At 35.3% G+C, this 24,942-nt stretch overlaps 1 protein-coding gene across 2 annotated transcripts in view; it reads right to left on the bottom strand.

Moving 5' to 3' along the window:
• Nucleotides 1–24,942, bottom strand: part of DPYD (dihydropyrimidine dehydrogenase) — a 798,071-nt gene that overhangs the window by 422,534 nt on the left and 350,595 nt on the right. For both annotated transcript variants that reach the window (XM_041748593.1, XM_041748594.1), the window contains one exon: nt 9,936–10,146. In XM_041748593.1, coding sequence (XP_041604527.1) covers nt 9,936–10,146 — 211 coding nt within the window. The remainder of the gene's footprint in view (nt 1–9,935; nt 10,147–24,942) is intronic.

Raw genomic sequence — 24,942 nt, 5'->3', positions numbered from 1 at the left:
AAAGTATATATTAATGTTTTGTTGCTCAGGTATTATAAAATGAAATGGTAGCATGAGGAGCTACCATTGTTAGCTCCTCATTGTACACACGTTAGTACAAGAGCAAAGATATAGAATCATGGAATAAAGTATCTTGACACCCCGTGGTATCATAAATTGACTTATTCCGCTCATAATGTGGTAGGTGAGATGTTTCTGGAATTCCAGAAGAAATGCCACACATCTTCTTTTATCATACATTTAAGGGGTTATCCAAACTACAGGCTAGGACAGCTTTCAATCTTTAATTCAATCAATGAGTAGCACTGTTCTAAGTTCTGGGTTATGAGAGTGAAAAAACAAGACAAATGATACATAATAATCCCCAATGTCTGTTTTCAATCATTCCCTATTTTCTGAGTTCTAGTCCCATTTCCAGTTGAATGGATGAGCAAATCCAAATGGAACAAGTCACCATTTCCCTCAAATTTGTTCCATCTGCTGTGTTCCCGAATGCAATCAGCATTACAAACATCTGATCAAACTGCCACATAGATACTCCACATTCAAGCTCTGTAATCAAAGAGATGACCAAAGCATGACTATTGTACTTAAGAAATATGTCTTGCTCTGAATGTTCTGTGGTTCTACCTCCTTTAATTTAACCTGGGCCTTAATCAGTAGCCACTCTAACTAACAAAAACAGTCTTTTAACTGGTTTCGTCGACACTACTCTACCTTGATTCCAGGTCATCTTTTTTTTTTTTTTTTTTTTTAACATCACAGCCTCTGTGGAACAACATGCTTATTTCATATTCCTGATGCATCTTACCATGTGGGGAGACCACTGTTGTTATAACACTCAGGGTGTCTCTCTATATCTTACCTGTCCTCAAAAAGCAGAAATTAGTAATCTTAATTTGTGAATCTGGAAGGAGAAATTAGGCATGCATAACTCACTCTGTCATATCTATAGCTTGGGAGCTACCCATGTGGGTAGAGGTTCTCTCCTTCCTTACTACTAACAATCCTGGTGGGGCACCTTCCCATTAGGGAATCTATATTGTGGGATCATACCCATGACTGAGTGAATAACTGCCTAATTCAGGTGCTCAACATTAGAAAACACATTTGCCTTCTGATATGCACCACCTCAAAGATGATTTCATGGTTTCTAATTCCCCACTATTCGAAGAATATACAAATGGCACAAAATCCAAGCACCTATCAGTATTATCTCATTAACAACAAAGATCTCTCAAAGATGATTTCATGGTTTCTAATTCCCCACTATTCGAAGAATATACAAATGGCACAAAATCCAAGCACCTATCAGTATTATCTCATTAACAACAAAGATCTCTCCCATATATAAACCTTCCATTTTTCATGTAGGTATCTACAAAATAAAATTCAAAATCCCAGGATGCCTGGGTGGCTCAGCAGTTGAGCATCTGCCTTTGGCTCAAGGTGTGATCCTGGAGTTCTGGGATCGAGTCCCACATCCGGCTCCCTGTGAGGAGCCTGCTATTCCCTTTGCCTATGTCGCCGCCCCTCTCTGTGTGTCTCTCACAAATAAATAAAATCTTAAAAAAAAAAAAATTCAAAATCCCTAACTTAGCATACAAATCTCTTGACTCCACATAAGCTTGTAGCCAAATTTCCTGCCATCTTATCCTGATCCAGCTTATATGTTTGTGTATGATATTTCCTCTAACAGATATACTTCTACTGAAGCTCTAAAACTGAGTCCAAATGTGATCGCAAAATTAGCACATCATGTTGCAGTATACATATGTACATGTCTGTTTCTCCCATTAGCCTATGAATCCCTGAAGTGCAAAGACTCTTTTTCACTCATATTTGTATTCCTAGCACCTGGACAGTGCATATAACATAATTAGACAGTAAGAAATATTTGCTGCATGATGAATAATGAGAGAATAAAGGGTAAAAATCATAAAATAAAAAGTTCAATTTAGAAATAAAAATGGAAAATTCAGACCTTCATTTATAAAGATGAGAACATGCATGAAATAAGTAGGCTGATGACAACTTTTGAAAGACATGATTTATATATATATATAAATATATATATATAGCTTTTTATGATGACTGTAAAATGACTGCTTAATCTAACTGTGGTGTTGAGCAAGTTGCATAATCTCCCTGGGGCTCTCTCCCTTCCACCCCCATTCCACCTGGAAACTCCCACATATCCCTCAAAGTTCAATTTACAACCCACTTCCTCCAGGAAGCTTCCCTGAACACTCAGACTGTGTTCTGTGCTTCCCTCCAGCACAATTTATCATCATTGTGCATCTCCCATTAAACTACATACCTGGAGACAAGGTTTGCATTGGCCTTTTAACCACTTTATCCCTAGAACCTAAGCGCAGTGCCTGGAGTAGCAGGATATCTGGATTATTAGTTAAAACAAGTCTGTGAAATGAGGGGACTAGAATATATGATTTCTGAAGTCCCTTCTGTTTAGAAATAGGGCATGTTAAGAAATAGAAAGAAAAGTCCCATGCAAGTTACTGTGCTGTATAACACGTACAGTAAGTTACACTGGACTGATTAGTTTGCAATTCTATCTCATCCATTCTCAGTTATATTAATCACTAGTAAGCACCTTCCTCTAACATTTGTGCCATCAACCGAAAAGCTCTCCTGTCTCCAGTAAAGTCCCGGTATTCCATAACCTATTCCTTGAAACTTTGTTACAAGTATTTCTTTTTTATTAAAAAAGTGCATACAATAGTGAAAATTTGACTATGGCATAGTTTCAACCCAGTACCCATTCCTTCCCCTCCTCTTTATTTTTGGAAAGGGAGAGAAGGAATTATGCAAGCTAAAGGCCATAAAGAACAGACAATTGTTCAAAGAAAATTTGCTCAACTTCTAATTGCAACGAGTAGCTTCTGGAGGAGATAGTTAATTGCTCAAAAAGTAAAAGACACTAGTTTAAGGGGGGGGGGGTAGTTATTAAAATGTCATAGTGTTTTCAACTCCCTCAGTGAATTACCATAATAAGGAATAAAACAAATAAAACATAATGGTGCTATGCCTTTTAAAGTACAGAGAACTATTATTACCAGGCTTATCTAGAGCTCACTTAGAAGACTCTTTCCTAGGTTTTCTTTAACACCTAAGTAATTGAGGAAAAATGGACACATTTGAAAAATTCCTGAATGTCAGCATTGTCAGGGGCTCATGCACACCATTTCTTATCTAACTGACAATTTCTAGCTCTGACTTAGGCCAGAATAAGGCACATTAACCCATGGCCTGCACTTTTTCCCAGTATGGGGGCAAGTGAATCAAAGCTACACTCAAGAATAGTATTGGAAGAACCTTTGATTTACCCCATGAGGTTTTAAAAAACTTTTTCGAGAGCTGTCCAATAAAAGCAACTGGTAGTGATTTTAAAATCCTTTTCCCCAAAAAACATTCTCCTTATGAAACTAACTGCAATTAATGACATCAAAGGAGTTGGTTTCTTAGGGTTTCACTAAAGATTCAGAAAGAACTAGGCTTTGTCTACTTCTAGCGAGATGAACAGAAAGAAAATGTAGGCAACTGGGTAAAGAATATAAACTCCTTTCCTAGAAGAAGGACTACACATTCCTTGCTACACCCAGAGAGTTCAGCCACTTTGTCATTTGCTCTCCAGAGCAGTGCCATGTAGCACTATGCTGGGTCGGATTTATTGCCACCATTCATCCTATCTCTTCCTTCCATAAACATAGGTTTATGATATAATCCTAATTATATCATAATTTTCAATCACTTAAAAACTCAAACTTTGTATTCCCAAGGTGCTTTTCTCTCTCTTTCTTAAAAGTAACAATGATCAATCAAACAAAAATTAAATAAACAAAACACTGGCCCAATTTCACTATTTTTAAGAGGAAAAAAGTTATGGGGGCACCTCAGTGGTACAGTCAGTTAAGTGTCCGACTCTTGGTTTGCCTCAGGTCATGATCATTGGTTCGTCTACTTGAGATCCTCTCTCCCTCTCCCTGCCCCTCCCACTTGTGCTCTCTTTCTCTCTAAAATGAATAAATCAATCTTTAAAAAACACCTGATTTGTAGAAACTCAAAATGGAGATTTCTAATTACTAAAAATTGATTGAAAGAAAAACTTCATTCCCTTTGATGGTATGAAAAACATTAGAATTGATAACAAAACATTTTTAAAATATATGATAGTTACAAGTTGTGCAATCTTTTTCTGTAAAACACTAATCAAACATACTAAACTTTTTCATATTTAAAAAAATCATAATGTAAAAACATGTGCTTTACTTATTTACAAAGACATGTTTATAGAACCTGTAAGTTCCGAGATGAAGTCCTGATTGTCAAATGCTTTTATTCCTAGTCAACATTCATACTATCACAAGGATGTAATATAAATCAATTTAATTATTAAAATATGTTTTGCAACATAAGGAGAGTAACATCTAAAGCTTGGGAGATACTTACTATGTGCCAGACATATATTTAAGTGCATTACACATATTTTTAATTTATTCTTAAAATAACTCCAGAAGGTAGATACTATAATCACACTTCCCCTAAAAGATTAGGACCATGAAGTACAGAGAGACTAAGGAAGTCAGGTTTCCAGCTGGGCAGCCTGGCTCAGAACCACTGCTCTAAGCTGCTACACCAGACAGCCTCTAATTAGTGTAATATTTATTGGATTATAAAGAATGCAAAAATTTATGCCAAAGCAGAAAAAAATCAATAGCAACTGAAAAATAGGATTGTGTTTCTAACTTTCATATTTTCCAAAAAATAAAATTAAAAAACCAAACTGGTCCCATAGTAAGAAAAAATAACAAATAGTGTAGTAAAACTAATACGTTAATATGAATCAAGTCAAGTCAAAACACTACTATATATTATCCATGTACTATAGGCACATTAATATGCTGGCTGCTATTGGGACTACGACTTACTACTATAAAGGTAAAATCTTTGTGCTTTGGGGGTTTACAATCTAATTGGAAGACAAATTGCAGTAAGTTCTGGAAGATCAAAGCACACAGCTCTTCTTAAAGTCAACATTTCGAAACAAATGAGAGGATGGCTGTGGTGCAGCATATGGAAGAGGCACAGAGGTCACGGCATGGGCCAGAATGCCTTCCTTCAGTTGTCTGGAAGCATACACATAAAAGTTATGTCACATAAAGTTATGTCATCTAGATCTTCTGGGAATGGGAGGACAAGGCCAATGTTACTAACTCCATAGGAAAAATGAAGCTGTGGGTTGGTGAAAATGTTAACAATTATCCTCATCAATTCCAAACTAAGAGAAAAGATATGCACACTTTCACAACTGGCAATTTGGTCCCAAGCAGAAAGAGAAGGGAAGATAAAATAAGAAAGGAGTCTTTTAAACCTGAAGTTGTCCAGACAAACAAACAAACAAAAAAAGAAAATTCAATTCAATAAACATTTACATTGGTGTTTAGCAGAAGAGGAGACTTCATGTATCACAAAATACATATTGTTAAGAAAAAAAAAAGTTTAAAAGTTTCCACTGAATGCTGATGTTTGAGGGCTAGAAATTCCAGTACAGGTAGCTTGTGCTTAATTTACTGAGAGCCTTTAAAATCAGTCTTGAACAATAAAATCCCAATTTAATGTGATTTGGAATCTTACATACTTAGAATGGATGAGAATTTTTAAAAGGTGGAACCACTCTTACCTTTTTCACAGGAAAGATATCAAATAAGGCTGAGACTTTATTATCTCAATCAAATTAGGAACCAAACACCACAGTGCCTTTAGAATTTGGGACAGTAGTTAATGAAGGATTCAATTAAATTGTGCTCCTAATAAGCACATATATATTCCATGCAGAGGGATGTGGAATAGAGAGTCTTTTGTTCCTATTTCCTACTCACTGCTACAATCCAAAAAAATAAATAGAAATAAAATAGAATTAGATAAAAAAATGATGATTACTCATAAATGTTATTAGCCTTGGTAGAAATGAAATAATTAGCAACTATAATCTGAGGATATTATCCATATTTGTTTTGTAAATTTGATAATACTTATCTTTTCTATAAGCTTTAAGGCATTCACTGTTTTTACAATAGGAAATATTTATTACAGATATAGTGAGTGCTTAATACTAAGTAAAGTTATTTTATATTCTTTGTGAAACACACAAAGGACTTGCAAAAGTAACACAGTATATAGAAGGGAAAAAAATCCTTGAGATTACAAATTTAATTTCCTTGAAATTTCCCAGTTTAGGTTACTTTTACAGATACATGTTATTTGGTATAACTGAGATGCTATAGGTATTTTCATTTAAAATATTGTAATAAGATAATGCTGAGAATATGTTATCACCATACTTTATAATTTACTCTATCATGTTTATTTCATTCCTTGAATACTTCAGCATATGTATGTATAAAATGCCTTTACCAAGGACTTACTTTCTGAATTACCAGTATGGAACCCACCTGTGCTAAGATACTGGGAAGAATAATCCCATAGGGAAGAGTGGGAAATAAAGCTGAATACATAGTGTATATATAAAGCCATTTGATGAAGTTCTCAAGTGCTTCATTCTACAGTATAGGGTAACATTGGTGAATTTAATGACAAGAAAAACTGGAATTAGATATTTGAATCTGGGATAACATTTTGAACTTTAGTGATGGGAGAACTACAGTACCACTTAAATAACAACAAAGTTGAGGTGCGATCTGCCTTAGGGAAACTTCATGAGGTGATCCTTCATTATGCTGTGCAGTGTCTCTAAATGTATTATTCTTTGCTTCGTAAAGCAATTATTTGTTTAAAACTCTGCCTCCTGCCTGAGACTGTGAGGTTTTCAAGTAGAAGGAATGCCTCATTCGTCTTAGTACTCTCTGGAACACAACTTGGTACCTGGCATTCATTAGGTACTCAGTAAATGCTCGTTACATGCATAGCATGTAATAAAGGATGAAACGTCTTCTGAGACACAGACTAGAAAGAGAATTTGGAACCAGTTACACAGAAGTGAAATAGTGTCTACTCTAAGTCTAGCCTTGACCTGGCACATAGAAGTTATTAAGTCTTTCTTACAGGAGTGAATGTGTGGATGAATAATAAATGAATTAATGAGGTGATCAGATCGCTGAAGGAATAAATATATTAAGAGAAAATGGGTAAAGTCTGAACTTGGGAAAGTACTAAAAAGTCATAAGCTAGAGGAAGAAAAGTACTCAGTGATAGGCTTAGAAGAGGAATATTTAAAAGAAAAAAAACAAGAAAATGGAGGGTCATAAACAATAATAACGTGTTACATTTCCAAAGCACTTTCATGTTACTTCATTTTAATTCTGACCACAGTCCTGAAAGGTACGGGAAGAAGGTTTTATTATGTTTGTGTCTTTATAGAAGAAGAAGTTGAGGCTCAGAAAGGTTAAGTGACTTAGAGCATTTCAGAGAAAAATATTTAACATTGTCAAATGCAGAAAATAGGATGAGGACTAAAAAAATGTCATGGGGTTTGTCATGCAGTTCATCGCAGCCTGTGCAAAGTGATGCTGGGAAGGAGGGAAGGGGAGGGGTGGAAAGGCAGGCTGACGGTTTAAGAAAGGTGTTATCAATAAATGTATTAAATCACATAGTATCGTACATGTGATGATCACAAAAGTGTCACACATAAATTGCATCACATAGGTATCAAGATGGAACGAGATTTAAGGTAGAAGGAGACATGAATAGTTTCTTTTCTTACCTAAATGAAGAACTTGCTTTCTGGAAACTGATTTGTACTATAGCTAATACCTGTGTATATAGGAAAACTTGCTGACTTTGAAATTATTTTGTAAAAATTTTGGGATGCTCAGGTGGCTCAGTGGTTAAGCATCTGCCTTTGGCTCGGAGCGTGATCCCGAAGTCCCAGGATCGAGTCTCACATCGGGCTTCCTGCATGGAGCCTGCTTTTCTCTCTGCCTCTCTCTCTCTCTCTCTCTCTCTCTCTCTCTCTCTGACTCTCATGAATAAATGAATAAAATCTTAAAAAAACAATAAAAAATTTTAAATGCCATTTGGGTAAAGATCTTTTCAGTAAAATTACAACAATTAGATTCCCTGTCCCCCTTTCTTTAGAGTTTTCCATTCAAAAAACGGTCCTGAAACATTTAGATGGGAGGAGAGGCATGGATACTATTTAACCTTCCATCTCTTCCAGGTCCCCTCTCACTTGGAAAGTAGCTTATTAATGTAAGTATTGAAAGGCCCTGGAAAAGCAAGTAATTCTATTTAAGTATGATTTTTTTCAAGCACTATGTTATTTCAAGTCAGGAAGAGGAGGGAAAAAAGGTAAAGTGAACCATCATTTTTCTTTGATTTCTCTAAATGTCTATGAGTAGTAGATGTGAAACATTGGAAGAAACACGCAAAAGTAAAATACGTAAGTACATAAACACATTCTGGGATAAGTTTGAAAAATAAACATGACTAGATCAAATTTTCTTGTACTTCATATTTTAAATACTAAGTTAAATCACTCTTCACACACATGAGCATAAGTTTTGCAAAGGCTTTTTTTCTATGATCTGAGTCATATCTACTTAGGTTTGTTTAGGAAAAAATACATTTTTCTTAATATTAGAGATGTCAGTTGTGAAACATAAATTTAGATGGGTATACTAAATTAGTTTTTGATAAGTGAATCATCAACAGATTTGCTAGTTAAATATGATTCAACTTTTTACTCAGTTTCTGGTGATGTGCCGAGCAGTAAGAATGGTATTTTTTAGATGATAGGATGCAATTTACACGTTGTTCTTTTTTTTCTTCCTGAACTCAGTTAATGAATAAACAAACCACACTGTGACTGTGTCTACATATCACATAAACATCTAGATGAAAAGTGACAAATTCAGGCCATCATCCAGCTATTTGAAAACATTTATCTTGATGACATTAAACATCTGGATGTTTCCAAATACCAAGATGTTTGATGTCCTGCAGATAAAATATCCTGATGACTGGTTGAATTTTTTACTTATCTGTTGCATAAAAATGCACATTTGCATACATATATCTCTTCTTATTTCAGACACAAAATGTAATTTTAACATGGATATAGTAGGGAGTATAGGAATTGTCAGGTTTAGATTTTTTGCTGTTACTGTTATTCATAATGAATCTCTGACTTGGAGAAATGTCTTTTATTTTCCTTTCAGTATATAAGAGAGTTAATCATCATTTCAACAATATGTATTAAAAGGTAAAGAATTTGCAAAATGAAGGCACATAGGTACCTAAGCTTTCATCATCAATGACCCACAAAAACAGTGTGGCAAAAATGTAACACAAAATAGCCTTGATTGATTAACTTATTATTCAGTTGGAATATTATGTAAAACACTTCCCTTTCCTATTATCCTTTTTTAAGAAGCATTTTGTTCTTCCTTAGCATGTCCATTTACGCCATCCATTTGAAATGAGAGGAGTTCAAACTTTCTAATTTGATAATTTTGATGTTTCTAGTGATAGTTTAACATAAGGATAGTAGTACACCTGAATTCTATTTTTGCCTATTCATTAGGTCTTAATTTGTCTGAATCACTGAAGATTGGCTGTTATAACTTCTCTGTCACATTTTCTTACTCAAGGTCTAATTGAAGAAAAAGCCATTCTTAGAGAGGAAACAGGCAATTGTTATTACAAAATAGAATATGTATTTTGATTATCAGCTTAAAAGAAAATTAATGTTATTTTCAATTCCCACCACTTTAAAAATAATTCTGTATAAGCACTAAATGCCATTCCTAAGCCTTTTAAATCAAGATTGCTTGGATTTCAAACTAAAAGAAGAAAATGAATGTTAAAGTGAAAAACAATGCCCTGAAAGCTGGAAACTATTATGGCACTAAAATAGCAGACAATTGCCTAACACCTTTCAGCTTTCAACACCCTACCTGTAGGATCACTCAGAACTGAACCAAAGGCACTGATGACCACATCGGCTTTCAGACGGACTGTCTCATCTTCATGTTCATGCCAGTTTCCAGCTTCATCTTGTTCTGTCCGAACAAACTGCACAGCAACAATTCTCCCTCCTTTTAATTCAACCTTCCGTGGGGACAGAAAAGGCAAGAATTCACACTTTTTTTCCTTTGCAAGCTCCACCTAAAGAACAAAAGAACAGAGAAAAATTTGAAAATGTTTCTTCTCCATTTAATATTTGGTTTTTAATTCAGTTAGACATGCTGCTGCTTAAAACATGTTAAATCAACATGAAGCCTATTCTTTCACCAAAGCTGAGGTTCAAGTTATCAGCTATTTACATTCTGCAAATCACTGACTCAGGGGAGTCTTAAATTGATTGGAGGTGTCATGGGGAAGTTTATAGAGCATGGCATCACAAGATATTTCTCAAGTTCTCAAGTTCTGGGGACTGCATGCCCCACGGCTGGTGGCGTATAAGGGTTTGGCTATAGTGGCCTTGTTTTCTATAAGCTTTCATTTCTATAGGTTAAATTCTTTTTCAAATCATGCCACGTGTGAAAATAAATACTTCTGAATACTACTGGATTGCATATATCTAAACTGGAAATATATCAATCAAGTGGGTGAGCCAATCTCTGCAAGTACATGATTAAAATGGTGGGTAGGAGAAAAGATCGAGAAACTGTGGAATCAAGAAATAAATAACATTTAATCTTCCCTTCATAAAACTGCAAATGAAAAATTTAAGAAAGAGAAACAAGGATACTCTTCTTGACAAATTCCATTGTCCAGGTCTATTACCTCATTTATTCTGCTATTTTCATTTTCATGCCCATAATGTGACGCCTATCAAGACAGAATATTAATTCTTTATATATCTATTCATTTTTACATTTACTGTTTTTAGGGGCCATTGTCAATGTAACCCTAACTAGTATGCGGAGTCGTCTTTTTTTAAAAAATGTACTACGGAACAGGTCGAGGGGGTATTAAGTCTCATTTTTTCTCTCCCTCATGGAACAGAGGTGGGTTCTCAGTAGGACAAGTGAGGTTGAGAAGGTGTGTGTATAAGGCTCCAAACCAGGAGTTGTCTGGGCAACATCAAAATGGAAAAACTTAGATAGAAAATGACTTGCTTAATGTTCTGATCAAGCCATAGACCCATATCTCAGCACTCTGTCCATAATTAGTGGTTCCAAACTTTGGCATGTATCAGAATCACATAGAGAGCTTGTTAAAACAGATTGCATGGACCCACCCCCAGAATTTCTAATTCATAGGACTTGGATGAGGCCTGAGGGTCTGCATTTTTAACAAATTCCTAAATGATGCTATGTGGTTGGTCTAGAAATGACAATTTGTGAACCACTGTCTTATCAGATTATAGCTGACTAGCTCTGAACTTAGTTGGTCTATACCATGCATTCTCAATGACAGTAATCATCCATAAGGGAGCAAAACCTGATTCTTGAGGAAGGAATCTTAGATGTCACAATAATTTGTGACACCCATAAGAAATAGTATATAAACAAATATACAGGGTATCTGTAGTATTAAAATTACAGTGTATTTGCATGTGTGTTTGTGTGGGGGGAGTTAATTAAAAAAAAATTTTTTTTTAAACTCCCTGGAGGGACAATATAAAAACAAAACAAAACATGGGGCATCTGGGTGGCTCAGTAGTTAAGCTTCTGCCTTCAGCTCCTGTCATGATCCTAGGGTCCTGGGATCGAATCCTGAGTCAGGCTCCCTGCTAGGCAGGGGAGTCGGCTTCTCCCTCTGTCCCTCCCCTCCCAACTCACACACAAGCTCCCTCCATCTCAAATAAATAAATAAATACAACCTTAAAAAACCCTGAGGAACACTGGCCATTACTCTATCCTGGCATAAAACTATTCAGTCTCTGTCTTATTTAAGATATGTGTTGAGGGCAGCCCCGGTGGCTCAGCAGTTTAGCACTGCCTCAGGCCTGGAATGTGATCCTGAAGACCCGGGATCAAGTCCTGCGTCGGGCTCCCTGCATGAAGCCTGCTTCTCCCTCTGTCTGTGTCTATGCCTCTCTCTCTCTGTGTCTGCCATGAATAAATAAATAGAATTAAAAAAAAAAAAAAACAAGATATGTGTTGAATACTGGCCATAAAGCCTTAAAACCTGGACCACAAAAATTATGATTATACAATATTTTCCTTTTCTTTATAAAATTAAGAGATTATTGATATAAAAAATACTAGCTATTTGGTATATCACGGGTAGTAAAGACAAAACAACAGATTCAAATTGCTCACTGTTTCCACAGAAAAATTAGGGATAAGTGGAATTGAATAAGGTTTGAAACTTCATCCTACTGTTTACTTGAGATAGTCACTAAGTAAATCTCTCTGATCATCAGGCTCCTTATATGTAAGATAGGGATAATACCTAATTAGTTGGTTTGTGCCGTTATTTAAAGCAATTTAGAAATGTAAACCACCTAAAGGAACTTAACATATAAAAAGTGCAAGTAAATACTATTTATTTGCAGTCGCAATTCTCTGAATTCACTCCCTGCCCCCCATCATTCTTCGGACTATTCAATATCACTTACCACTAGGATTATGATTCCAATAGAAAGGTTGCCCAAGAGCAAAGGCCAAAGAACCTTAGACTCTTAACTTCCTACAAAATAAAATGTGTAATTTCTAGAAAGCAAACTATTTCTTGAACAGTTCTAATTACAAAATAAATATGGCTCCATACATAAGATATGTTTTCTGTATCACTTTTGTCACATTTGCGTTATATAGCACCTTATAACTCATCAATATAAACCAGTTTATTATGTTTCAAAAATGTCAAGTGATACTAAATTTTAATGATAATGCCAAACTTGATTGAATAACAATGACAAATGTTTATGGGTTGAATAAATCAATACATGATGCATATTTATAATAGTTCTCTTTTCTGTGAAGGGCAGAAATAAAAACCTGAGCTATGCTGCACATATTGGAAGAATGTCTCAGACTAATTTAAGGTCTGTTTTGTCTCATTTTACTTTTCATGTCTATTAATACTTAGTATCTATTATTCTATGTAAATAATCTGATATGCTTTTTGGCAAGTTAGGCATTGAATTTAAAACCAAATTGAACACTGCAAGCAAATCAAAACCTTTAAAATAATGATTATCAATGATTTAATGCCTGAAAAATTGCTTTTAGAAGTTTTCTTACCATGGTTTTGACTTTTGAAGGCCTAAAAACTATATGGTTATGAACGTGAAGAAACTATAATATATCCTCAGCTCACATAATAATTTTCCATATGCACTAGGATTAATAGCTTATATTTAAATATTCAGCATTTGTGCCAACTATGTGATAGTGCACAGAAGTTTGAGGAGTGTGAACAGTGGCCTCCACAAAGATTACTATGAAATTCAACTTTTGAAACTTGACATGTTCTATATTCTCTAAAACATGTAAGACTTTACAACTGGGCAGCAGACATAAATCATACCACTTCTTGCTATTCTGTTATCAAGTAGATATTTTTCATTGTATGCAAGAGATGGAAAAACTTTTAAAGGAAAGATAGGAAGATATCACTTTAACATATGTATTTATTTGGAAAGTACTGATATTATACTGGGAAAAGAAGAGCTGAGATTGTAAGATTTTTTTGAGAGGATAAGATTTATCTCAATCAGCAGGGAAATATTAGGAAAATGAGAATTCAAAGTAAGTACAGTCATGTGTCAAGCGAAATATCCTTTGATTTATTTGTGGACAACAGAGGAATTTACTTTCATATTTAAGATACCTAACGGGACAAAAATAATAATAAATACTTAGGTAGCAAGCATTCCTTTCTTTGAGAGAGGGGCAAGAGGATAGGGGAGAGAGAGAATCTTAAACAGGCTCCACGCTAGGCATGGAGCCCAACATGGGACTTGATATGGGGCCTCAGTCTCGAGACTTTGAGATTATGACCTGAGCCACCCAGAAGCCACGAGAGCCGGTATTCTTTTAAGTGCTTTACATATGGCTCATTTTAATTTTCACACAAAACATATTTTATGATACTTACATATTAAAGCTTTTTTTTTAAAGTATTTAAGCTTTAAGCCAACTTTTTCTTCTTATCATGACGCAAAAAGCCAGTAATATACTAGGTATCATGATTTACAACTTTAGCACCCAACCTCAGGCACTCTGCTGCTTGCGGTCCTCACAACTAATCCCAGGTGGGAAGAAGTATTATTGCCTTGCTAAGAAGAGAAACTGAGGCTCAGAGAAACCAAAAATACACTAAGGAATGACAAAACTTAGCTAAAATCCTGATATGCCTGAACAAAATCCTGGGTGATATTCATTAATATCCAAAGACAGCAACTCTTGTATATTTGAAAGAATAAGACTTTGGATGGTTCTAGTTATAGAATCTCAAAACAAGGTTAATTAGAATATGAAAGGATCTAGTCAAAGGCAAATTAAAAGTCAAGGGGTTGGCTTGATAAAGGCTGCCCTGTAGGAAGAGATTCATGCTTCTTATTCTAAGTAAGTTTAGAAGTACAGTAAAATAATGAAATATAGGAACCAAGTGATGGATTTAGGAACTCAATATTATAAATGAATTAATGGTAACTCCTTGGATCCAGAGAAAGTGTAAGCTTAGGACAAAGAAGTACTACTTCATAAAGTGGATAGTAGAAACATAGAACATGTAATTTTAAGATACAAAAGTAAAATATTAAAATAGAATTTAAATAAAGTTATTTGTTAGTAAATTCTTTCACAAAACTCTTTTAAGTACAGAAAGAATAACTTATCTAATTTGCTATCCCCAGGGTTGAGGAGTTATATTTATTATAAATATTTAACAAATGATTGAATGGTCAGACAGATGCCTGGCAAATCAGAATATACTCTAGCCAATATGCCACATGGAAGGACATTAAGTGACTAGCACACAGTAGACTTTGAATAATATTTTGTTTACCAAGATGAATTACTAACATGAAAACCCAGAGTACATTCAAGTTAATGAAAGGATAATTAGTAGTATAAGGAGTCAATGTCTGCTAAACATCCATCCCAAAGTAAATACACTGGGCATGCAGAAGACATGCTGCTACCTGACCACAGCAACCTATGTTGTGAGATTGAAATAAAAAGTAAGTGATGTTCTTTCTCAGCTGTCAGTTACACTGCCATGGTGAAAATATGGGCCAGACTGACCAGTGGTCTAGCCTCATGCAGTGGATCTTAATATACTGTTTAAAATAATCGGCATTCTGTACTAAGTAGTTCACAGATTTCAGTGCTTTTTAATACCTAATGTTTCTTAATGACCATCAATAATCAGCAACTCTGTAGTTTTGGTACATGAACACTTGTGTTCATGGCACACATATTTACTTGTCTGATGGTGCCTATTCTCATGAGGGACAAGTGCTACATTAAGCAAACATACAAATCTCTCTTGTCCTTATTTTCACCAATGGAATGAAGGAGAAAACATCTATAAGGTTCCATTTTGGAGGCTCAATAAACCAAATTAATAGTCTCTCTTCATACCATATAAGGAAAGTAAGAAAAACCTTCTTAGCTTTGATTTTTATCTCCATATTCAGGGAAGATACATGGTTAGTGCTGAGTGAAATAAAAATAGAATGCTATCACATGCAGTAATGATGATCATTTTAATGATTAACTTTATGTAATGTGATGATTTGGTCTGATTAATATTATAGGCATCATACTGTGGAAATTATGAAACAACTTAATTTACTATAATTAAAAGCATGATGTCAACTCATTTTTAGATTGCATATAGGCAAAGTAAGCATAGACTATAATGAGAACTCAAACCCAGCATACATTAAATTCTACTATACAAAGTTTGAGAAATAATATGAAGAAACAATATTATTTATAAAGATGATCCTTGAATAGCTAGATATTTAACAAGTTATCAATTCCATATGAACATGAGGACCTCTGAGGTGGAATTTCAAATCATTGTTTGGTAGTCTGCTTTGGTCAGTGACAATCCTAAAAAATTATTTTATTTCATCACTGCTAAATTATTGCATATACCACAAACATTCATAACCACTCAAAAAGAGTTCCATTCACCCATGAATTTATAAAACATTTATTAAGTATCTATTCTTTACAAAAATAAAATGGTGCTAGGTTCTATAGCTAATAAAATGATCCCTGCTTTCAAAACTCTCACAGAGGCAGACAAATCAGCAATCATATTCAGTGTGATAACACATATAAACTCAGTGTGCACTCATGGCATATAAAGAGGCATTCTGCACAGCAGTAGTGCAGGTCAAGAAAGAGAAGCCTGGAAAAGGTACTATATGAACTAATCTTGAAAGATCAGTAGGAAGTAATTACAATTACTAGAAAGGAATTAGTTACTGGGAAATTGAAGTATACAATAGATTATTTCCCTTAGGTGAGGAAAGATGTAGGAAGGTAAAAGAGTTTATTTCAACAAAGGAAGAAGGAAAGACACCTGGTTAAATCCCCTTGTAAACACGCCATTGGGAAACAGATTACCAGTCAGCATCCGAAAGTGGGAGAGCCCTTATCTGTGGCATGCTTTTGGCAAGATATGCCTGATAGTCTAGGATAGCTATGGTAAAAACAAAATAAAACTAGATGAGAAAGAAAACCTGGGAACTGGATTTATGGGGCATGAATCTCTTAAAGAGTCATAAACTATGCAACTGAATATAAACTGGAGATATTTTACAGTTGCATCAGCTTCCTTTTGTGTGACAGAGCTACTGATGCTAGAGACTCTACATTAATCTGGGTTGAAGTACATCTTGACGCACCAAGATGGGACCTGGGAAACCATGTTGGGAGTCCTGCACCTCTCCCTGCTTACACCATACTTCAGGTTTACTTATGTCCTTGAACTTGTTAAGAATGCTTGATGCAGATTATTACTCTAGTTGGTCTGAGTCTGATTTCACAATCCAATCTTCTGGTGAATTTGGTTACCAAGGAGATGAAGAAAGATCAAGAAAAAGGCAGTAAATTCTGCCTACCTACTCTTTTTTTAAATATATATTATTTATTTATTTATTCATGAGAGACACACAGAGAGAGAGAGGCAGAGACACAGGCAGAGGGAGACACTTGCAGAGGGCTCCCTGCAAGGAGCCTAACATGGGACTCGATCCTAGATCCTGGGATCACGCCCCAGGCCAAAGGCAGACGCTCAACTGCTGAGTTACCCAGGCGTCCCTGCCTACTCACTCTTGATCTCATCTTCCTTAATTTACTAAACAGTTTTTAACCTGTTTTGTACTTTTTAGTTTATATAGACTCATACAGTCAGTTGTGGAGAGCAGAGCAATTCTGATAGGTTTACAACTCTCTAGAATATATAAGCTAATTCTGCAATTATTCTTTTCTTTGGCAAAAAAAGTTTGCTGAAACCACAAGTTGAGGTTCCTTTTAATACCTACTATGATGTTACAGGCTTTGTGGTTTTTTTTTTTGTTTTTTTTTAAGATTTTACTTATTTATTCACAAGAGACAGAGAGAGAGAGAGAGAGAGAGAGAGAGAGAGAGGCAGAGACACAGGCAGAGGGAGAAGCAGGCTGCATGCGGGAGCCCGATGCGGGACTCAATACCGGGACTCCAGGATCACGCCCTGGGCTGAGCCACCCGGGCTGCCCTAGGCATTGGGTTTTAAAGCTTTTAAAGTTTTTAAGCTTTTAAAATGGAAGAATCTTGAGCAGAAATAAACATTTTTCCATGAGAGAGTTGTACAACACAGTGGATACAGTGGCCCCTAACTGTTTTATTGTGACACTATTGAGCTGCAAAAACAAGAAACACAATGCATGGGATAATTTAGAGGCTTAAATGCATTTACACAGGCATCACAAAATACATCTTTTCTAACAAGAAGAGAGTATTTTGATTTTACTTTTTCAAGATTTTATTTATTTATGAAAGAAAGTGAGAGAGTGCATGGAGGGGGGAAGGATAGAGGAGCTGGAGAAGCTGACTCTCCTGTGACCAGGAAGCCCAATCCTGGCTCCATCTCAGGACCCAGAGATCATAACCTGAGCTGAAGGCGTCTAGATGTTTAACTGACTGAGCCACCCAGGCACCCCAAGAAGAGTGTATTTTTAAATATTACTCATGATTGACGACATTTTCTTAAATCTGACTAACTCTTAACACTCCTCATATTAGATTTTGCTACAGTTAAGCATTCCTGGCTGCTGTCAGAATAGCTCACAAAATTATCTTCTGTATAATTTTGGTGCCTTTGCAGTATCTTCTTCAATTTTCAAATCCCTCTTTGAATAAATTCTGTTAAACAAGGATCCTCTCTTCTAATCCTATTTCTAAAAATGTTTATTAATTTGTACCTTTTATATTACTTATAGTTTCTTTCTTTCTTTTTTTTTAAAGTCTTAGCTATCTTTTAAAAGACTGAAGACCAGGAACAATTAATTTTTTTTCAATCAACTTCTAATGTTACGTTGGTATTGTAATGTGATATATTTTTTAAAATTTAAAAATTAAAGTATTACTTATTTAAAAGCTATCAGTGGTAATCCTGAGGTGTATGTATGTATATATGTATAAATTATATATCTTGAATATTTAATTTTCTTTTTTTTTTTTTTTTTTTTTTTTTTTTTTTTTTCAGGGATCGGCCTTTATTCCAGTACGGGGGGGGGGGGGGGGGTAATATTTAATTTTCATTTTAAGTCTTCCTATAAGGAAAATATTATTCAACATGATTCACTAATTTGATGCTTTGGATTAAGCACTGTTCTATACTTTGAATCAGATACAAGTTGAATGAACCAACCCATTTGAAGAAGCTTGCATTTTAATTTGTGGGGTGAGTATAAAGTAATAACTACCCTATGTGACAAGTGCTATTATACAGGAAGCATAAAAGCTATAAAATCTCACAGGAGGGAGACGTTAATTAGGAGGAAACTAAAGAAGCCGTCAAAGAAAAAAATGACATTTGGAGCAGGCCTTGAAGGACAAGTTCACCTTTTTAAAAGAAAAAAAAAAATCTTTAAAAAATGACAATCATTTGTTTTTATATTAATTCATGCATCTTTTTCATTTATTCTTATCTTTTGGTTTTGGTGCCTGACCAACATGCATATTTTTTAAAATTATGCAAATTACTTTTTAATATTGTCAATGTATAAGACAAGAAAAGAAGACACTGGAAAAGTGAGAGGAATATTACTAATGGGAGAAGGGCTTCTAGCTTTCACATTAAAGTTAATAGAGTAATAACACACTGCTATATAATAAAGCTTGACAGTGATTTGATAAAATAAATCTTTGCTGCTAATGATTTTATATGTCCACGTCTGTAAACACACACATAGATATGTATATACATAAATACATATATACATATGAATCATAAATGATTATTAAACCTTTTTAAGAGATACTAGTTTTCAGCTCTACAGATATCCCTTTCAACATAATATACTCACCATCCTTCCCTTGGAATTATTGAAAATAGGTAAGCTTTTAAAGTATATAATCTTGGATGAGCACGGGCTTCTGTTGGCTCATGGACTATTTACAGGTTTTGTTTGTTTGTTGTGCTTTTTTTTTTTTTTGGTCCCACTTGCCATTTGAATTATCACATGCAGGGGAGAATTCTGACAACTTCACCTGCCAGTTTCTTTGATATCCATGTCTTGAATGCAGCAGATTTTTACCTTACCAAATGGTTGGGGTAACAAAACTGCAATTTGTTTCAAGTGTAATATTTCTAGACAGGGCCAAACTTTTCAGTATAGAGTTGCTGTCATTCCATGAGGAGATAGAGCTCCTATCCAGATTCCACATCATTCAGATATCTTTCTCTCAATGTTCAAAATACAGAATTTGGGGGATATAAAAAGCTTTCAGAAGCATCTAATTACAACAGATGGGCATTCTCAGGCTAGGATATGTAACCTAGAACCAAGTTCTCCAACTTTTAGTTAAAAGCTTTTCAACTGTTCCATTCTACTTTCTCATGTGACATTGAATTTTCACCCTTTTCAAAAATGTAAACACACACAGATTCTTGAAATGTCATTCCCATGCTATCATTAAACTATTTAAGGTGTACTTATTAATATCTTAGTACCAGGGGAGCCCCTAGCTGCCACTAATTAGCTGTGTGCTGTGGGCAATTGTATATGTTTATTTTTTATTTTTTTAAATTTTTATTTATTTATGATAATCACACACACACTGAGAGAGAGAGAGAGAGGCAGAGACATAGGCATAGGGAGAAGCAGGCTCCATGCACCGGGAGCCTGACGTGGGATTCGATCCCGGGTCTCCAGGATTGCGCCCTGGACCAAAGGCAGGTGCCAAACCGCTGCGCCACCCAGGGATCCCTATATGTTTATTTATTTGTTTGTTTTCAGGTATCTTCATATTGCCCATCATGCTAACAGGTTCTGATTAGTTTCTGTGAAGAATACAAACTTAAATGATGTGCAGGTGCCAAATGTTGAAGTGCTGCTAAAAGTATCACCCTTAGTAAGTAAAATTAAATTTGTTACCATATAGAGGTTATTTTCTAAAAACAGTCCCAAGTTCACATTTCCTATATTTAATTTTAGGAAAGCATTACTTACTGGTATAAAATGGATGCTTAGCCAGTAAGATGTATATAATAGAAGTATCAATGGATGTAGCTTAAACATCATTTGATATTAAAAATGTCTGAGGGGAGGCCTACAGATTGTGCCATATACAGGATCCATTATGGGGTATTAGGAGTCAACAAAAAGTCACATTCTTACACATGAAAATATACTATTTCCAAAAAAAAAAGGAAATATATTATTTCAGAGTTACAGTAACAAATTTTTGACTGATTAGGCAACCTGGTGCTGTCAGTTTTATTATTAAAAATAATGAAGTAGCATGAATTATCAAAATAGTTTCCCTCTGAATAGCTCAAATATGTGGAAATAGGCATACCAAAGGTAAATCAGTTAATATTTTGGCAGATGAACAGGGGGAAGCCAAAGGGCAACAGATAGTACTATAGAAAGCCCATTTATAATATGGCAGAATTAGAAATCCATGTTTTGCTGATATTGGGAAATTAAATACATGAACAACAGATTCTTAAAATTTGTGTGTGGGATTATACTATTAAATTAATTTTGTACCATATTCTTCTCAGTAATAATTAATAGGAACTACAAAGTCCTTCCATAACCTTATCCTTTAAATTTACCTACTCAAGCAGGTCTGTTGAGTCTTGACCTTCATGCCTCCTTTTAGGGATTCCCAACTGCCTAAAGCATTCTTGCAGTTTTATCTGATCTGTCAACAGCTTTTAATACCAGCATTTTGGGGGATTCTGTTATCCTGTGAAATTTAATCTCACCTATTTAAGCTTGCAGAAAGTACTGGAGGGAATTATTAACAGATTTTCCCTCATCTTCTTAGAGGATAGTGCCGAGTGATTGGCTGGTTTCCCTAAGGACCCAGTGCTGAGAAGAGCTAGTTTGTCAGTAGCATCCTATTTAGCATGTGTGTGAGGCCACAAGGGAGACTGAAAGACATTTGGAATCAGAATTACATCAATATGCTGACGATGCCTCCATATCTTTGTTTCATCAAATCTGTATCACATATATTAATGCTTTCTTAACTAAGATGGAAAGTGCCCCTGAACAGTACACTGCTTATGGCTCTAATTAGACAGCTGGAAACTACATTGATGATATGTAAGAGCAGTGGATCAGCAGTCTGAGCATCACCAGGAAACTTGTTAAAAATGCAAATTCTCGGGCCCCTCCCATACCTACTGAGTCAGAAACTCTGGGACTAGGGCCCAGCAAGCTGTGTTTAACAAGCCCTCCAGGTGATTTTGATGCATACTAAAGTTTGAAAACATCTACATTCAAAAAATGGGATGTGGGTGTCACTGCTGAATCTATTGGGTGTTGCCTCCTACTTTAGCAGATTAAAGCATTTCTGGATCCAGTCACTGTTCTTTCTTACTAACAACGTAACATTAAATGTAACTGGCTTCTATAATAATTCATATTTGCCAGGAAAGGATGAGAGAACTTTATATTGTTCTGCATTTCCCTCCAATACCATCTGAAAATCAGACTGAAGCTTTGCATATATGCACACTGACATGCTTAATGAGGGGGACCTTTACCAACAAAAAAATCATGTTATCCCCAAAATTCCATCCAAGAGCCCAAACCCATTTAACAACACACATACATGAGAAAAACTCTAAATACCCATTTTTGCCATTCTTCACTGACTTTAAAGAAAACAAGCATAGTTGTAGTTTGAGTGTATTGGGGTAGAAAGCATAGAAAGAATAGGAGAATTACAGAGAAATTGGGAATGATATTAAATCTTTCATGTTGGTTATCATTTTTTTCCTAGAATATATTCTCTCAAAACCCTGTCTTGAAGTACAAACTTCCTCTTGACTTTCCCATTTCATAAGTGTTAGCACTGCCTAGTCATGGGCTCTCTTTTGATGTACCAAAATCATGTGATGGACATGAGGCATTAATACCAGAACCTCTGGAAATACTAAAAGCCTCCAATCCCATAAAACATAGGCACTGGCCAAAAACCCAACCCTAAAATCTATGCGTATTCTGATAATGTATTATGTATTATTCCTTCTCTCATGCTGAGGAATTTTGCCAAAAATTACCAAATTAACCTTCAAAGGCCTATTACTGTCATACTGATCTAACCTGGAAAGTACTAGCTCTTCAAAAAAAAAAAAAAAAAAGACTTTATTTATGTATTTATTTGAGGGACAGTGAGTGGGGGAGGAGGAGGGGCAAAAGGAGAGAAGAAGAGGGAGAGAGAGAATCTCAAGCAGACTTCCTACTGAGCATGGAGTCTCACGTGGGGCTTTTATCTCATAACCCTGAAATTGTGACCTGAGCTGAAATCAAGAGTCCAACGCTCAACCAACTAAACCACTCAGCTGCCCCAAAAGTATTAGTTCTTTTAATGACAGAAGCCCTGGATGCCAATTCCCTTCAGGAAACATTCATTTCACAATTCTTTGCGGAACACTTTTTTTGCGGCACCACTGTGCTAGGCAGGGGGAAGAAACAAAGGAACCAAGATAGCTGACCATGGTCCCTGCCCTTATGGAGCTCACAGTCAAGGAATTAAAGATCATATAAAAATCTGGTTTCTTGTAAGCCAATAATAAACATTCAAACATTTGTTTTTGTGGTTTTAATTAGGCCTGAGATCCACCTGAGTTCTACTAAAGCTGTACTGCAGATGTGGGGCTTTGTTCCAAAGACCCATTATTTTTCAACAGTTTGGAAACTATGGCTCAGCCCAGTGAACTCTGGCCTATGATCAGCTATGCTTAGACTCTGATTCTTTCCATCCCATAAGCCAGTCCCACTGACTGATAGTCTACTCTTTTAATTAGCCCCTGACAGTCTCCCTGCTTCTGAATCAAATCTCTTTAGTCAATTTTCAACAGAGCAGATGCTTTAAACTTTTAACTGAGATCTTGGTGCTTCCTTACTCAAAACAGTCCAGTGGTTCCACTTTTATACAAAAAAAGTAAAGGCCTACAAGACCTCACCCAGTGTGCCACATACTGTCCTCTCTTACACTGGTCCAGTCACACTGACTTATTTTTTAATACTCCCAGAAGTTTAACAGTGTTCTTCGATTGCCTTGCCTGGAATGTCTATATTCCCTCAATGTCTTCATTTCTATGCTCCAAAGTCATCTTATCAGAGAGGCCTTCCTGGGCTAACCTATATACAATGGCAAATCCTGCCACTTCTTCTACTGTACCTTCACCCCAAATAAAAATGCCCTCTACATTAATAAACTTTTCTCCATAGCACTAATTACCTTTCAATATACTATTTATGTGTAGTTAATTTGTTTGATCATCAAGTGCCTTCCCTCACTAGGTACAGGCTGTATTAAAGTTGTCAAGACAATGCCTGGTACACAATGGGCTCAATGTATACAGGTTGATAAGAAAGAAAGAAGAAAGAAGAAAAGAAAGAAAGAAAAAAAGAAAGAAAAAGAAAGAAAGAAAGAAAGAAAGAAAGAAAGAAAGAAAAGAAAAAAAGAAAAAAAAAGAAAAGAAAAGGAAAAAGAAAAAAGAAAAAAGAAAAGAAAAAGAAAAAGAAAAGAAAAGAAAAGAAAAGAAAAGAAAAGAAAAGAAAGAAAAGAAAAGAAAAGAAAAGAAAAGAAAAGAAAAGAAAAGAAAAGAAAAGAAAAGAAAAGTCTGCCTCTACCTTCTAAGTAATTATCTGGTCTCATTTTTTGTGTGTATTCCACTGAGGGCAGAAGGAATAGCCATCACTTATTTCTAGCTATCTGTGTTAACGGAAGATGGCTATAAGATAAAGTATAAACTGTCATTTCCATCCAGGGTCATCTTCCCTTCTAATTCTCACGGTGAAGTTTTTCCAATGAAAACTTGTTCAGAAAAACAAGATTTAAAACATTTAGTTCAAAACATATGTGTCAACTATTTATTCTTTGCTGAGAACCTGTGCTCTGCATGGAGATACACAGATGAATAAAATTAGCTCCCATCCTTTTTGATCTTAGGCAAGTCACTTAATTTCAGTATGGATCTTTTCTTTTTATTTATGACATAATGAAATCGCACTGATTGATGCTATAGATCAGACTCCAGAAACAAACTCCCAAAATTATGTGACCATCTCCACCTTGGATTTTGGAAAAAAGTCTGAATGGGTAGAATGGATTAAAAAAAAAAAAAGCCCAGAGAACAAAGTTGACATCTGAAATCCAATCATGAACCAGTGGTGATCTCATATCTTAGTGAGATTAATCTATTGTGGTTAATCCACGTGTGGGAAATTACCTATTGACTACAGTTATAATTTTTACCTGGTATACAGGCTCCAAATATATTAAGGCATTCTAAAGTAAATCAAATTCATAC

This window comes from Vulpes lagopus, chromosome 3 (assembly GCF_018345385.1).
Source record: "Vulpes lagopus strain Blue_001 chromosome 3, ASM1834538v1, whole genome shotgun sequence".
Taxonomy (NCBI): domain Eukaryota; kingdom Metazoa; phylum Chordata; class Mammalia; order Carnivora; family Canidae; genus Vulpes; species Vulpes lagopus.
This window is presented reverse-complemented; position numbering and strand designations above follow the sequence as displayed.